Genomic DNA, 15,142 nt, shown 5'->3' with positions numbered 1-15,142 from the left:
AGGGAAAGGAGGAAAGGCAGAAAAACAGGATCAAGAACGTCAAGGCAAGAAACCACTCCTATCTCTCACTGCCTGTCAAGATGAGATACGGTTCACCTTTCTTTTGGGGAGAGGCCCTCAGAAAGACTCCTAGCCCAGCTACAGGCTCTTCTCCTGTAGCTACACTCCTGATCTAAATATGGCCTCTCCTGGTCCCACCTCAATCCTGAGCCATATCTCACTGCTGCCAGCACTGTAGCCCCACAGATAATACCTGGCTCCCCTTAAGCACTGATAGCGTTGGATTGGAAAGCCTCCAGAGTGACCCCAACAAGTCAAGAATTATTGCATGTGCTCTTAAGGCCATACAATCAACTACAGGGATCTTCTGAAGCATCAGCATCAGCTTGCTCAGAGGCTTATCTGCCATCTGCTGAAATAAGACCTGTGCATGCTGCAGCCTGCAGTGGATGGAACGTCTGGGTTGTGTTTGTGTACCCATTCATCCATAGCCTTGCAGAAGGGGTTTCTATCTAACAACTGCAGCTTTCACCTGACACACTGGTTGATATTTTTATTCTAGTCTTCTTCTTTCTCCTAAAAATAAAATAAATAATAATTAAAATAATAATAATAATCCTTACTTTTCCTGTTGTTTGCATTTGTTACTGGATAAATGTTATATTTCTCTTACCTGTCCAAAACAACAATAAAGAATCATATGATTCTATGTTCTAAGGAAAAGGAATGTTCCGGACAGCAGGGGGTGCTGTGAAAGCACTTGAGAGAGGATCTCACCTAACGTGGACCCTGTTGGGTACATCTCGAAACCGGTCACCCACATCTGTAGCCCACAACATCTGTAGCTGTGAGGAATAATCACCACTTTTGAATGACCTGAAACATCCACAGTAATCTGTTGGGCAGACCCCTGTAGGTCTCTAGCTAGTCTCAAAGCAGAGACCACCAGTAGCACTGGAGATACATGCTGGTTTACACAAACCACTGTAACAGAGTTTGGAAAAAGACTACAAAACAAGGTTGCAGGTAAATAAACTGCTGTTCAGATTGCTTCGACTTCTGCCATCCCTGGTTTGAGTCCTGACATTTGTGCTCCAAGAAACACCATGTGTTACAAAACCAGCCCACTTCCTCCCGGAACTCTGTTGACTGTGGGGAAAAGGACCTGTAATTAAACAGAATTCTTACTAGTGCCACATCCTGCTCTTTCACACGAGTGTTTCACTTTAGGAGTCTTAATGCATTAACTGCTTGCTCAGGGATGACTACACCAAGTTGGTGGTTCTGCTTAGTTTCATTCCCCTGGATTTGCTGCTCTGCAGCCATAGCTGCAAGCAGGAAGATGGGCTGGAGATCCCAGAGTTTCCTTCCAGCCACCAATTATATTCTGGTAGGAGAAATGGTAGGCCTGGAAGACATCTAATTGTAGGGATCTGCAGAGCCATAACAGAGAGCTGATGGTCATGCCAGCATACATTTACAATCCTCTGGATTGCCATGCCAATAAAAGTCAGGCTGTCAACATTATGTATTCATCCTTTGCTGGGTAAGCCACTTTCCTTTTAACCTAGGCAAAGATGTATAACCTTTATGGGCAGTGTTGTCACCCTTTGCCTGCTGCTGGCATTCGCTGCTGGCAAACATTGCCAAGGAGTTTCAAAGGCAAGGAAGATACACATGAGCAGACAGTGTCCTGTGTAGCAACACCAGAACACGTTGCCCTTCAGATTACAGTTGAGGAGGCTGGAATCCATTTGCAGAGGTATACCAAAAAATGCAGTTGCCAGTTACTGGATGCCACAAGATGTGGATGTTCTGGATGACGCACTTGTTACCCAACAATTCATTATCTCCTTTCAAGATGTGGTGCTTTGCTCTTGCCCTCCTTGAGGTTCAGGACACCCTCCCTGAATTATCCTGGAGAGGAAGAGCAGGCAGTGTGATTGCAGGCAGGTCAGGTTTTGCGTCCTTGATGGACAAACCTCAGCCTCTGTGTGTCCCTTTATAAGCCAAGGTAACCAGCTCACTTGGTGTCATTGTCCTTCCCAACTGCACGGACGGGCCTGGAGCAGAAGGTCAGGTTGAGCTGTAACTCATACTTTCCTTCTAGTTCATGCTGTCGCTGAAAGAACTGTTCCCAGCAGAGTCACAAGGTGTTCTTTGTTACTCCAGCTATTCATTTCTGCTTCTAGAGACACGCATTGAGAACTTGAGCATTTGGTCTCTGTAATAGTTTCTTCTATAGAGTCTGCTTTGCAGTTCTGCATCTGAGCAATGTGGATTTTGTGAGCACCAGCTCTATTGCAGTAGAGCTTAGGGAGTAACACGAACCTCATGGCTCTGGTTGGGCATTTCTCTGATTCTCTGTCCTTTCTGTGAGCATGTGTGTGTCTCTGCATTGATAGCTTTGGCTTCGTTGGATCCTGCTCATGTCTCTCCCCTGAGGAAGGCACTGCTGGGCTTTTGTCAAATGTGTGAGCTCTTGGTGTTTTCTAGTAGACTCTTTCATTTAGTGCTGGGGGGTAAACACTGGCAAGACCCACAGCTGGGTTAAGGGACGCACAATACTTGGGATCTGAGCTCAGGGGTGTTATAAAAGTTGCTGCAGAACGTCCAGAGAAGATGAAATGGGATCTGATGGGAGTGCTCTGCTGGTGGGAGCAGGGGATGCCCTGGAATGCACCATGTACCTGGGGAATGTTCCAGGACTATTGATGGAACTTAGATGTCTTGCATGAGCAGATGTGGATTATGCCATCTTAATGTCAATGGCTACAAAACAATCATCATTTAAAGGTACGTCGGAGGATGTTGCAGTGCTTCAGACTCAATGGACAAGGACGAAGCACTGCTTCTCATTCACTGCCACATCTCACTATTTTTATAAGAAAATGCTACAAAAAGTTGAATACAAACAGTATTGCCTACCCCAACAAAGGAAAAAAGCTGTTTCATAAGTAGGGTGTGCAGCAGGAAAACACAATTGGAATGAAAACCTGGGTGAGTTTTGCAACAGTACAATAGGGCTGAGAAGACTATTGTTATAACCTGCGGAGGGAGGACTTGTCTGACAACTGCTAATTCCTATGCAGGCCAGATTTCTCTCTCCATGTGACCCATGCTGCTTCCTGAGGCACCTATTACAGTAATATCATCTGTCTTTGACACCCCCTAGACAGGGCCTGGACTGGGAAGCTTTGAAACCTGGGTTTTGGTGAGAAGCAACACTGAGACACTGATACACCTGCACAAACACAAAGCTGGGTACTGTCCAGGTTGGTGGTGGAGTCACCAACACTGGGGGTGTTCAAGGAACGATTGGATGCTGTGCTGAGGGACGTGGTTTAGTGGGAGCTATTGGTAATAGGTGAACGGTTGGACTGGATGATTTTTAGGTCTTTTCCAACCTTGGTGATTGATTCTATGATTCTATGACTGATCTACTCCCTGTGGCCTCACAACACATGCGTCCCCCTCATCCCTTGGGGGCACACAGGCAGTGTTGGTGTCCCTCGTGTTCCAGCTTGTTCACATCAGTCCCATTGTCCCCTAGGTGTGACAAAGAGATGTGGCTGCTCTTGGTGGCTCTGGGCCTGGCCCAGGAGCTGGCTGATGCCACCCCACATGGAGAACTGAGCCATGAAAACCCCGAGCAGTTCATGAACATTGTAAGTAGCTCAGGAAAGAGTCCTCCCCAAGGTACCCTGTCCTCCACTGGGGTGGAGGGATTTTGCAAAATCCACGCCTCCAGAAAAGGGAAACGGGGGACCCCAAAATAATTAAAAACAGCGGTAACGACCTGAGGAGAAACAAACTAATTTACTAAATATGGTATCGGAATGCAAGATAACACACTATAACACAATATAATTAGAACTGAAGCTAATAAATCAAATATAATGAGAGAGTATCTGAAAGCTGTAGGCTTTATAGTCATACTGAATTGATGCGCACAGTCAGGACAGGCAGCAGCCAGGAGAGGCAAAGAAGAAGAGTGACAAAGAGAAAAAATCCCATCAGGTGACTTTGCCAGGAGTTCTATCTCCTCTCTGACCACAAAGCCCCTGGGGAATGCAGTTCTTCTTCTCTTCTGGGCAGGTACCCGGAACTGGAACATTAACACTTTAACTCCGAGTGCACTACATGATGTTAGCGTGTGGGATACCAGTAACCAAAAATCATCAAACCATGACAAAATTGCCTCTTCCACTGCCTTCCTGTCCCTGCAGAGTGAGAAGATCCGCTTCCAAGGGTACCCCAGTGAGGAGTATGATGTGCTGACTGACGATGGCTATATCCTTAGTGTGAACAGGATTCCCCATGGCAGAGGCAACACTGGGGACTCAGGTGAGGTTGATTTCACCAGGCAAGCAGCACAGTTATCAACCTGTTCAGAGACAAGACTACATACAGGAGGAAAGTTGTGCAAAGCATAATTCCCTGGGGCAAACCCTCAGCCCTGGATCAGGGTTTCCTGATGTCTCAGCCAGAGATCTCAAATATTCACTGAGATTCATGAGGATATTTTCTTTTCATCTAGGAAGGAGTTTTCTTGTGTGAAGTATCTGATTTCTTCTCATTCAGGATCCAGGTCGCCTGTGCTGATAGTGCATGGGTTCAGCTTAGATGGTGGTGACTGGGTGGACAATCTCCCTGATAGCAGCCTGGGCTTCATCCTGGCAGATAAAGGGTATGATGTATGGATCGGAAACTGCCGGGGAAACAGCTGGTCCCAGAAACACCTGAACCTCTCTGTTGACCAGGAGGAGTTTTGGGACTTCAGGTGAGGAAGAGCTGGTGGGTAGGGCCAGGAAACAGGGCTGCTGGTTTTACCCACCCCAAACCCCTGGGAGGTTGCAGGCAACTGGAGAGTGGGAAATGGGCATCCTCTCCAGATCTCCTTTTGCTTTCCAGCTTCCATGAGATGGCTGTGTATGACGTCCCAGCCATGGTGAACTTCATCCTGCAGCATACAGGGCAGGAGAAGCTATTCTACATCGGCCATGCTCAGGGCAACTCTCTGGGTGAGTGGGAACAAGGAGCTGGATGTGCAAAGGGTTTACTACATGTTATGCCTTATTCAAGCTTTAGATATGCTCCTCTTCCCCTTCTCTTCCAGCAGAAGTTCATTTGTTCAGAGAGGAAAGGGAAGGGAAGGGAAGGGAAGGGAAGGGAAGGGAAGGGAAGGGAAGGGAAGGGAAGGGAAGGGAAGGGAAGGGAAGGGAAGGGAAGGGAAGGGAAGGGAAGGGAAGGGAAGGGAAGGGAAGGGAAGGGAAGGGAAGGGAAGGGAAGGGAAGGGAAGGGAAGGGAAGGGAAGGGAAGGGAAGGGAAGGGAAGGGAAGGAGGATTTTCAACAAGGTCCCAGGTCAGAGATCTCCTCAGTCAGACCAGGCATATATATGAAATACATGAAATATATGGCATCACTGTTGCTGCTGGGGTTATTGTTATGATTTCTTGCTGTTTCTCAGGTTTCATAGCATTTTCAAGCATGCCACACCTGGCTGAGAAAATCAACCTGTTCTTTGCTTTGGCTCCTCTTTACACCTTTCATCATGTTAAAGGCCCTGTGTTAAAGCTTGCATTTTTACCAGACACACTGTTGAAGGTATGGCAATATTTTTTCTGCTATTCCCATGCATTTTCCCAATGAATTAATTAAATCCAAGTGACTTTAGTAAGTCACATCCTTTGTGTCATGATAGCTCCTCAGCTGTCATGATCTGAGACCATACCTTCTCTAAGTCTTGAAGATCCCAATCAACAGGGATGTCCCTCTCTCCAGTTGAACACTCACCAATTTCACACTAAACCACCCATACTTGTCCATCATTCTTGCTTTTAAACAGAGGGGAAAATGAATTGTATGAGCCTGGCTATCTCAGGCAGAACTTTTGGAACACCAAGACAGTGGGGACAACAGCATGGGTTGGAAAGGATGATGATGGCATCATGCTGTTCTGAGGCTCAGATGTGACCATGGGGCAGCCTGCTCATGAGTCTGGCTGGCTCAAATGTGTCCCCAGCCCTACTGAGTAGCTACCTGACAATGCTGTCTGAGGTCAAGAGGTTCCAGAGAAGAGAGGACGTATGTTGCAGGAGGTGCAGTGACCTGTTTCTTCCACTCTTGCAGATAATATTTGGAACAAAACAATTGACCCTGGTGGGAAGGAACGAGAGAGCCATTCTTGCTAAGACATGCAGCAACACGCTAATAGCTGAAGTCTGTGAAAATGAGATCTTCCTTATTGGTGGATACAACAAGAACTTGAATGTAGTAGGTGTATCAGATTCTCTAGATCACAGTGATACACACGCCATTTCCAGTTTCCCCGAGCTTTCCCTAGACAAATGGAAACAGATAAGCCCAAAAAATGCTTCTGTGGGTAAGAATCCTTTGTGGTTTTGCCTGCAAAGGGAAGGGCTTATTTCCTGCTGGCCTACAACATGTTCACAGGACAAATATTGTCTGGTCCGGTTGTATCTACATTTTAAAATGATGGTTTACAACATATCTTCATATTTCCTTTTTTTTTTTTTTTCCCCTTCCTGCAGAGTCGTCTGGATGTATATCTAGCTCATTTTCCAGACTATACATCCGTAAAAACTCTTCTCCACTGGGGACAGGTAGATACTCTGATTTTATAATGACAGTAACAGATGTCTTTTAATCTGTGAATACAGTATTCCCTTCCAACCCAAAGCACTCAATGACTATGAATCAATTATTCTATGATTATGACTCTTAAAACTTTCTGCTTCAGACTGCCAAGACTGGGGAGTTCAAGCAGTTTGACTATGGGGAGAAGAATCAGGAGAAGTACAACCAGGTAAGCAGGAGCTTGTGGATGAAGAGGATGAGGCTGTTTGTGCGGGATGAAGGTTGCATACTCCAGTGGCTGTTGTGTCTTCTAGGGTGTTAAAGACAGTACGTCACATCTATTAGTATCTGTCAGCATTATTAATATCAAAGTCAATGAATAACTGCAACATTTCCCCCAGACCACCCCGCCCTTCTACAAGATAGAAGACATGACAGTGCCGACTGCATTGTGGAGCGGTGGGCAGGACTGGGTTAACCCGCCTCCAGAGACCCAGCGCTTGCTCCCCCGTATCACCAACATCATCCATCATGAGCACTTCCCTGACTGGAACCACTTTGACCACCACTGGGGTAAGGATGCCCCACAGCGCATGTACGGACAGATTGTCAATCTGATGGATAAAAATTAATGAAGGGACTACGTGCTGGCCTAGGGTGAAGGAACCATTTGTTCCCACAATCTCAGTGGCATGAGTTTGGGGTAAGGTGTGCTGTTCTCCTCTTTTTAAAGATGTCTCCTATCGCCCTATTCTGCACCAATGTAATGAATTAAAAAATCACTGTTTAACTTCTGCCTGCTCTCCGTGACTCCAATTTGCAATAAACTCTTGTTTATTACTATTATACTACCTGTGAAAGTCGTTTGCGCGGTGTGATTCCCTTGTGTGATGTGCTCATCGTCCACTGATAGTAGAAAGGAACACAGAGGGCTGAGCCTGTCAAGTACTCACATTTTTCTGTCCCCCTTGGCAGTTCTCTGACTTGCACTCTGCATTGCCAGGAACCCACAAGGACCATTCAGTCTAACTCCTGGCTCCACATGGGATTACCCAAAAGGGCAAGTTGTTTCTGGGGAGCGGGAAAGGGAATTAAAACAACAACAACAAAAAACTTGTTTAAATAGGATTAATTTGAGCTAGAATACTGAAAGATGCTTAAGGAATCTTTTAAAGATAGAAAAGTCAACAATTGCATAAGCTGATAATCTGATCAGCTGAGAAAATTGACAAATCCTTTACTATTTTTTCTTAGAAGAGGCAGAAGTATTTACTGCAATGCTCTGGAGACAGATTGTCCTAAAGAAATGGGAAAACATCATTAGGTAAAGTGTATTACATCAAATGGCAGATCTTAACACAACTTGTCCCCAAACTGTCAGTATATGCATATGTAGAAGACATCTGTCCTAATGGCAACCAGACTTGATCTTATTTCTTTATGAATTACTTGTGTTGAGAATAATATACACTCAAATGCAGGCAGAACCCTCTGCCGGCAGCACGATCTATTGCACAGCTTATGTAATACTACAGTGCCACTCCTTGGTCTGTCACGTGTAAACATATTGAATTGGAAAAAAGCTCTTTAGTCAGAAAATAAACAACTCAACATAAAAGATTCAGTCTTATGACCAAAATATCTCAGATAAACCCAAAGACGTAGGCAATGCGTACATTGCTTAAGCCTTTTCTTCCTTTGGATTTCATACATCACATATCAGAATTAGAGGACTGTAAGACTGTCCTTCTTGTAATTGCTTTTCAGGATTTATTTGTCTCAATGATTCCTCTTTGGCTTCTCAGATGTTGAAAAGAAATAAACACATCCAAAATGTGATTAATTACCATTTTTATTGGATTTTAAGGGCACCGGATCCATATTACATCTCAGGACACGGCGTGTTGCTCTGGTTTCTCTGTTAGATCCCTTTGATCCATCTTGGAAGTTTTAAAGGTCCTTTACTGGTCCTAATACAGCAATGTGTCCCTGATGAAGCCACAAATAAGCTAAATCACGGTGGGGTCGTAATGACATCAACACCTTCATACCTCTTACATTGTATAACAGCAAAACGCCTCACAAGGAGCGCTCCGGGTGCCGGGCGGGCACACAGCACCCAGTGCCCGCCTCGTCGTTTAGGGGGCGTGCTGCGGTGCCGCTCCTCCCCGCAACGATGGCGCGGGTGCTGGTGGTGGGTGCGGGGCTGACGGGCAGCGTCTGTGCTGCTCTGCTGCAGGGGGCGACGAGGGAGCGGGTCTGCGTGTGGGACAAGGCGCGTGGAGCAGGTGGGCACGCGTGGGACGGCCGGGAGGGTGCGGGAGGGGGGACAGCGGGTGGGCGCTGAGCAGCTGCCGCCGCAGGGGGACGCATGAGTACGAGCCGCAGCGCGCTGGACGCCGCCTGCACTGCCGACCTGGGAGCGCAGTACATCACCCGGAGCGCGGGGCAGCGCGGCAGGTAAGCGGGGACGCGCTCGGGCCGGCGGTGGATGCGATGCCGGCACCCGTGGGATGCGCGTCTGCATCCCTGTGCTTTTATCACACCGAGGTTCTACGAGGAGCTGCTGTGTCACGGCATCCTGGAGCCGCTGTCTGCGCGCATCGAGGGACTGGTGGAGAAGGAGGGCAGTTGTGATTACGTGGCGCCTCAGGGCATCTCCTCCGTCGTCAAGTTCTATTTGCGGCAGTCTGGTAATGTTTAGATGCCTTTGTGTGAAGTTTGTTAATTACTGCGTTCCTGAATGGCCTAACTGGTGATTTAAACGTGTAAAGCAGCTTCTTGTTTCTTTATGTGGAGTTACTGAAATGTGTAAACATAACAGTGAGCATTAGGTGTTCACACATTGCTTTGGTGACCAGCTCGCTACAGGTGTGTGAAGAATGACTACGAATAGAAGGTCTGCAGGACTCCTTGCCCTGTGCTGTGTCCCATTCACATTTGGTTCCATCCTGAGCAGGTTTGGCTGGCTGAAGTCACGGGAAATCAACCTGGAGATTTCCCATCCATTTATGGAGCTGAATCCATCAGTAAGGAGTCAGAGGAGGGCCAGACCTAGAGCGAGGCTGATAGGAGCTTTCCAGGTGATTGCAGAACCATGAGGGTTGGAAGGGACCTCAGGGTGATTGCTGAACCATAAGGGTTGGGAGGGACCTCAGGGTGATTGCTGAACCATAAGGGTTGGGAGGGACCTCAGGAGATCGTTTAGTCCATCCCGCTGCTAAAGCAGGTTCCCTAGAGTAAGTCACACAGGAAGGTGTCTAGCTGCAGTTGGAATATCTCAAAGCAGGAGACTCCACAACCTCTCCAGATCTGCTTTTTAATGTGATATCCTGATTGTTAAACCAATTCAACTTGATTTCTGAGATTTTGCATGCAGATTGTTTGTGTACTTGGCAGTTAGCAAGCCATCCAGTTACTAAGAGAAACTACTGTGCATTTTCTACATGGCATTCAGTCATATGCATTTAATGTTTTCAAACCAGGTGCAGATGTCTTCTATGAACACCATGTAACTCATATCTCCCTCCGAGGTGGGAAGTGGGAGGTCTCCAGGAAAATGGCATCACCGGAATTGTTTGATGTAGTCATTCTCACAATGCCCGTCCCACAGATCCTTCAGCTGCAGGGTGACATTGTGAACAGTAAGTGCATACCTCAAAACTTCAGGCATTTTAGCCTACAATGGTGATTTGGGGCTCTTGTGTAGCAAAAAAGCACTCGACAGGCCAAGCTGTCTGTTAAATTCCACTCTGATAGGATGAATCTGGAACTGGTAGTATGGCCATATAGGCATGCAATCTCCCTCCCAAGTCTAGAAGCTGAAAACTTCTCATTCCTTCCAGCTTGTTTACAGTTTTTGGCTGCCCCCTGGGGGTTGTATTCCCCAAACATTATCAAGTCTCAATTAACCTTCAGTGATTAACTAGGGTAAGTGTGTTTCAAGTGGACTTGATGTGTTTGCTGTGAGATTGTTCCAAGCTAAGGCACACTCACAGGATGGGCCCCACTGATTTACAGGGCAGAGCTCTGGATCCAGCTCTGAGTACTGATGCTGTGTGGAAGCCATTTCCCAAGCACTGGGAGAGCCACATGTGAATTTATCAAGATATCTGCTGTTCTGTACCAAGAACACACTGCATCTGGTTAATAAATGCTCTTTGTGCTTGCAGCATGTAGGACTAGCCTTGTGGCTTTGCTGTGAGTTGGCTCTGGTCTCACAGGGCTTGGTGCATCTTTGCTGCCAGCTCCTGAAGTAGATGGTGTAAAGTCAGTGGGTTTTCAGCTCTTTGATCTGTAGCAGCTCCTTCAGTGCCATGAAGAGCTGACCTTGGCTCCTTGTGTCCTGGATCTTGGATCTTTATGAGCTTGAGTATTCACATGAGCAAGCAAAATGGTAATTCTTCCCTTGCTGGAATGTAACTTTTTGCTGTATGAGTGTGATGGGTAACTCTCTCACATCAGTATTCTTCCCTGAGAATATTTAAGTGTTGGAGTATTGTGTTTTTAATCAGTGGTTCTGCAAATAATCTCCTTAAACACATGCAGTATGTTTCTTTAATAAGAATGCAGTTTGGACACGTATGCTATTGTTTTCAGAGATGTGTCCTGAAAATTAGACACCTGTATTTATAATTATGTGAAAACTTCCTGGTCTGATTCACCCCTATGATTATTATCCTTTACTGATAGTTCAGTCTGGCAGCAGTGAAGTTGCTGAAGAAGCCTGAGCCCTATCAAAAGGGGCTTAGTAGGATTGGGGTAGTTGGCTGACAAAGCAGGAACAGAGATTCAACAGAACAGGAGCAGAGATTTTCCTCTATCCCTTCAGTGCCAGGGAGGGATGCTGAATAGACCAGGAAAACTCAGGTGATACATACGTGGCTAAGAGGCCAGTGCCATCACAGGGATTTTGGCTTGTTCAACCATGGAGTTGGAATTACAGTAGAATCACCAAACACAAGAGTCACAAGAGAAAAAACCCAACTATATCTTCATTTTCTGTTTCTTTACGCAGCATGTAGTATGTGAAGAGCTGGTGACTCCCTTAGCTTTCTGTAATTGAGTCCTAGAGTTAGTCTGAGGCAGCAGAAAATTGTTATCTCCTTGCAACATGCTTAGAACAACGTTAGGTGGCAGCAATCAAATGATGTTTAGGTCTTTTAGTTTGCGTGACTATATTTAGTGCCCTTAACTTGTATTTGGATTTTACATATTTTGGTAATAATTGCTGTGGTTATGCAGAAGTTAAATGGAAGATGAATAAATGTGTTTCTGAGTTTTGCAGTATAAATTCAGTGTCAAGAAGGAATGCATTTGCTTAAAAGCAGAATATTTGGAAGTGGAAAAATGAGATGTTACAAATACTTACTACCCAGTAGTATTTCAGACAAGGTCTTCCAGTTGTAATCTTTTAGAATCCCAGATTTTCACACAGATTCCCATGTGGTCACTAATCAACGTGGTCTTTTTTAAAATGTATTTTCAAATGACACTGGCAAACTTACAGGTTCTGTGTTCTTTAAGGTATTTGGCAACGTGGCAATTAAAGATCTCAACAATCCCAAGTAGCTTCTATTTCTGCATTAGGGATGTTTTCATTAAGTTGCTTTTACTTGGAATTTAAAGTTATGGTTCTGCATGTTTAATCTGCTAATAAGAAGGAATGTTGTGGCTTTTGTTTTGAGCCTGACCTATTTTTTTCATTTGTCTGAATGTCCCACATGTTTTAAATAGTACAAGCTGATGAGAAGATATCAGTTAAGTAGGACTACATTTACTTAAGTAGTATGTAATGTGAATTAGGAAAGCAAAACTTTCATAGCTTTTCATGACCCCCAAGTTCTTGCTTGAGTACTTTATGTATATGTTTATTTTTGGATAGGCTGATGATAAATTTTCAGTTCTGTAGTTCCATTTCTAAGCAATATCTTAGCAGGGTTTATCCAGACTTTGAGTTTACTCTTCTTACCTAACAAATCTAAAATGTCCAATGTAAACATGTGTGCTGAAGGGTTAGTTACTTATCGGACCTAGGAGCCGAGGTCACACCATGCAAATATTTGTGCTTTCTGGAAATACAAGTAGTTAGTAGTTTTGTGTGAGTGGTTGTTCGTATTAACGTGGTCTTTTAAAAACAGGGCACTCCTTTGAAATGGTTGCATCTAATACTGGCTGAGGTTGTTTTATTGGAGGCTCAGCATTGGTGAAATCAAGTAAAACACTGATGGGAGTGTGAGGCAGCAGTTGTTTGGCTTAACAGAGATGTGGGACATCTTACTCTGGTATGAAACCCTCCACACTTGCCACAGGAGAGCAGTTACAGGACACACCATGGCTGTCGTCTGCTCTGGAGTCCCTCCAGCAAGTCTGTTCTATCAGCACAGCTGTCTGTGAGACCACAGCAACACAACTTCCCCCTGCCCCAAAAGGCAGGGAGGTTATTTTTAGCGGGATCAGTTGCAGATCTGCAATTCACCATGTGGTCCACAGGCTTACTGGTGTAATGTGTGCTTCCAGCAAAGGGAGGGGAATAACATGGGATCTGTGTAACTGTGTGAGCAAAGAAATGCTTGTTATTCTGTGGTTTGAATTCTAAGCTTAGGTTTCCTGTGTAGTCCCAGGAGAGGTTCAGAGCACCTGCGCCTTCAACTGTCAGCAGAATGTGTTGATTTAGCTAAACTGATTTTTAAAAGTTACATCTGATATGTCAGGCAATGCTGCTTTTGTGTGTTGATGTGTAATTCATCCTGATTTGCCCATCTGTGTTTACTGTAACCTGTCTATACTTCTTTTTGTCCCTTCTGCTGGTTGGCAGAATGCTGCAATACCAGTGGGTTTCATCGTGGGATGTTATTTAATGCCACTTGAGCATCTTTCATTGAACTGTAGAATGGCTTGGGCTGGAAGGGACCTTGGAGTCCATCCAGTCCCAGCCCATGGCATGGGCTGATTGCCAGTCACTCCCTCAGTCTGCCCAGTGTCAGTGGGTGCCATTTTTTCTGCCCTGAAGACTTGATTACACAACTTCTCTTTATGATGCTATTTTACCATGCACACGTTTTGCCTTTTTGCAAAATAGTAAAGGTGATGGTACACACAGCCTGTACTTGGAAGAGAACAAATAAATGATCTAAAATTTGTTTATCTGAGCAGTAAACACAAGATACCTCTCAGTTTTTTCGGTCTTTGGGAATGTCCAGGGATTGTATTTAAACAGAGAAATGTTTCCAAAGCTGCTCTTTGCCTTGAGCCTACAGGGAAAAAAAAATATATCTGCCAAAAAAATGCGAACAAACTGGACAACTCTGAAACAACTCTGAAATTTCTTTATTCATGTTTCATGGTACGTGCGTTTAATGAGCTGATGGCTTCTGTGTTGTAAGAATCCTGACTGTGTTACTGAGAACTTATTCTTCAGTAAGTCTTGATAAGGAATTTATATTAGTTTTTTATTTTTTAAATCCAGAATGTTAAAAGGAAGAAGAATGGGCGCTGTTGCAGCAGGAAAGATCAGACAGTTGTTTACATTGTCACAGAGGCCTTTTTCTTCTGTAATTCCAATCCAGAATGTAACTGTTAGTATTTCAAGTGTGGTGAGGTACTGGAACAGACTGCTCAGGGAAGTGATGTAGTCACCATCCCTGGAGGCATTCAAGAAATGTGGATGTATGGCACCAAGGCACATGGTTTTGTGGGCAGTATTGATGGTGATGGGTTGATGACTGGGCTGGATGATCTCAGGTGTCTTTTTGAACCTTCATCATTCTATTGTATGACTTTGTTCTTTAAAATACATTAATAAATAAAATAAAATTTTATTTTTGAACGTTGGTGCTCACCTAATTGTTTATAGATCTGGGACAGGGAATGGAGGTTGAAGTTTGTGCAAGTGAGCACACTTTGTAAAATAGTGTGCCTAGAGGTACGATCTTGTATTTGTCATATACCTTAATAGATTGTAAAAGAAAGTTAGGTATTGTTTGAACTTCATTAAAAAATCAGGTGTGAGACTTCCCAAAGGCCTTTGGGACTTGTTAGTTTACCATAATTCCTGTTTTCTGTAGGAAATGCTTTAGCATCTGCTATCAGTTCTTTGTTCAGGGATGTTTGAGGGGTTAAAAACTTTATTTCACATGTGCTTAACTGTATATCTGTATGTAAAGAAGGGTTTATTGATCTCTTCACATGGCTTTGTACTTCAGAAGATGCTTCTGCTTTGTTTTAAGTAAAGCTAAAAGACTTGTAAATGGCATTTTCTATTTCTACCTTTTGAGCAATGACCCAGACTAAGATGTACATGTGGACATCGCGTAACTACTTGAACTGAGCTGCCAATAACTTAGATATCAAGCAATTGCAGATGTAAAACGAGTGTGTTTTAAATTTGGTGTCTGCCCTGTATAGAATAAGTAAGCCCTGGAGTGTAGCTGAACAAGGTATTTCTAAAATTGTTTATTGGCAATGAAGTCTCTGTTGCTCTGTTGTGAAATTGTCTGCCAAAGTGGTGGTTGGGAGGGAACAGCAGTGAACGTGTCAACT

General features: G+C 44.6%; 2 protein-coding genes across 3 annotated transcripts in view; both read left to right on the top strand.

Annotated features, from left to right (window-relative positions):
- Nucleotides 1-1,463: 1,463 nt before the first annotated feature.
- LOC107315613 (lipase member M-like) lies at nt 1,464-7,447 on the top strand. The gene is made up of 11 exons (XM_085554926.1): nt 1,464-1,546; nt 3,176-3,214; nt 3,554-3,699; nt 4,006-4,347; nt 4,585-4,783; nt 4,915-5,024; nt 5,472-5,608; nt 6,134-6,277; nt 6,556-6,627; nt 6,765-6,830; nt 7,003-7,447. The coding sequence occupies exons 1-11, from the start codon at nt 1,464-1,466 to the stop codon at nt 7,231-7,233; spliced, it is 1,569 nt and encodes a 522-aa protein (XP_085411052.1). The 3' UTR covers nt 7,234-7,447.
- A 1,311-nt stretch (nt 7,448-8,758) lies between these two features.
- Nucleotides 8,759-15,142, top strand: part of RNLS (renalase, FAD dependent amine oxidase) — a 32,027-nt gene continuing 25,643 nt past the window's right edge. For both annotated transcript variants that reach the window (XM_085553851.1, XM_015866205.3), the window contains exons 1-4: nt 8,759-8,889; nt 8,965-9,061; nt 9,152-9,294; nt 10,087-10,245. In XM_085553851.1, the coding sequence (XP_085409977.1) occupies nt 8,778-8,889; nt 8,965-9,061; nt 9,152-9,294; nt 10,087-10,245 (511 nt within the window). In that variant the 5' untranslated portion in view covers nt 8,759-8,777. The remainder of the gene's footprint in view (nt 8,890-8,964; nt 9,062-9,151; nt 9,295-10,086; nt 10,246-15,142) is intronic.

The sequence above is a fragment of the Coturnix japonica genome, chromosome 8 (genome assembly GCF_054131305.1).
Source record: "Coturnix japonica strain WE chromosome 8, WE-NBRP24, whole genome shotgun sequence".
Taxonomy (NCBI): domain Eukaryota; kingdom Metazoa; phylum Chordata; class Aves; order Galliformes; family Phasianidae; genus Coturnix; species Coturnix japonica.
The sequence above is the reverse complement of the archived record's forward strand: the minus strand, read 5'-3'. Positions and strand labels throughout refer to the sequence as shown.

Bases quoted from the DNA above. Each gene is read 5' to 3' on its own strand.
- LOC107315613 (XM_085554926.1), top strand. From the start codon at position 1,464: ATGCCAGCATACATTTACAATCCTCTGGATTGCCATGCCAATAAAAGT. The intron at 1,547-3,175 runs GTAAGCCACTTT...GACACCCCCTAG, and splicing joins ATGTATTCATCCTTTGCTGG to ACAGGGCCTGGACTGGGAAG. The intron at 6,831-7,002 runs GTAAGCAGGAGC...CATTTCCCCCAG, and splicing joins ATCAGGAGAAGTACAACCAG to ACCACCCCGCCCTTCTACAA.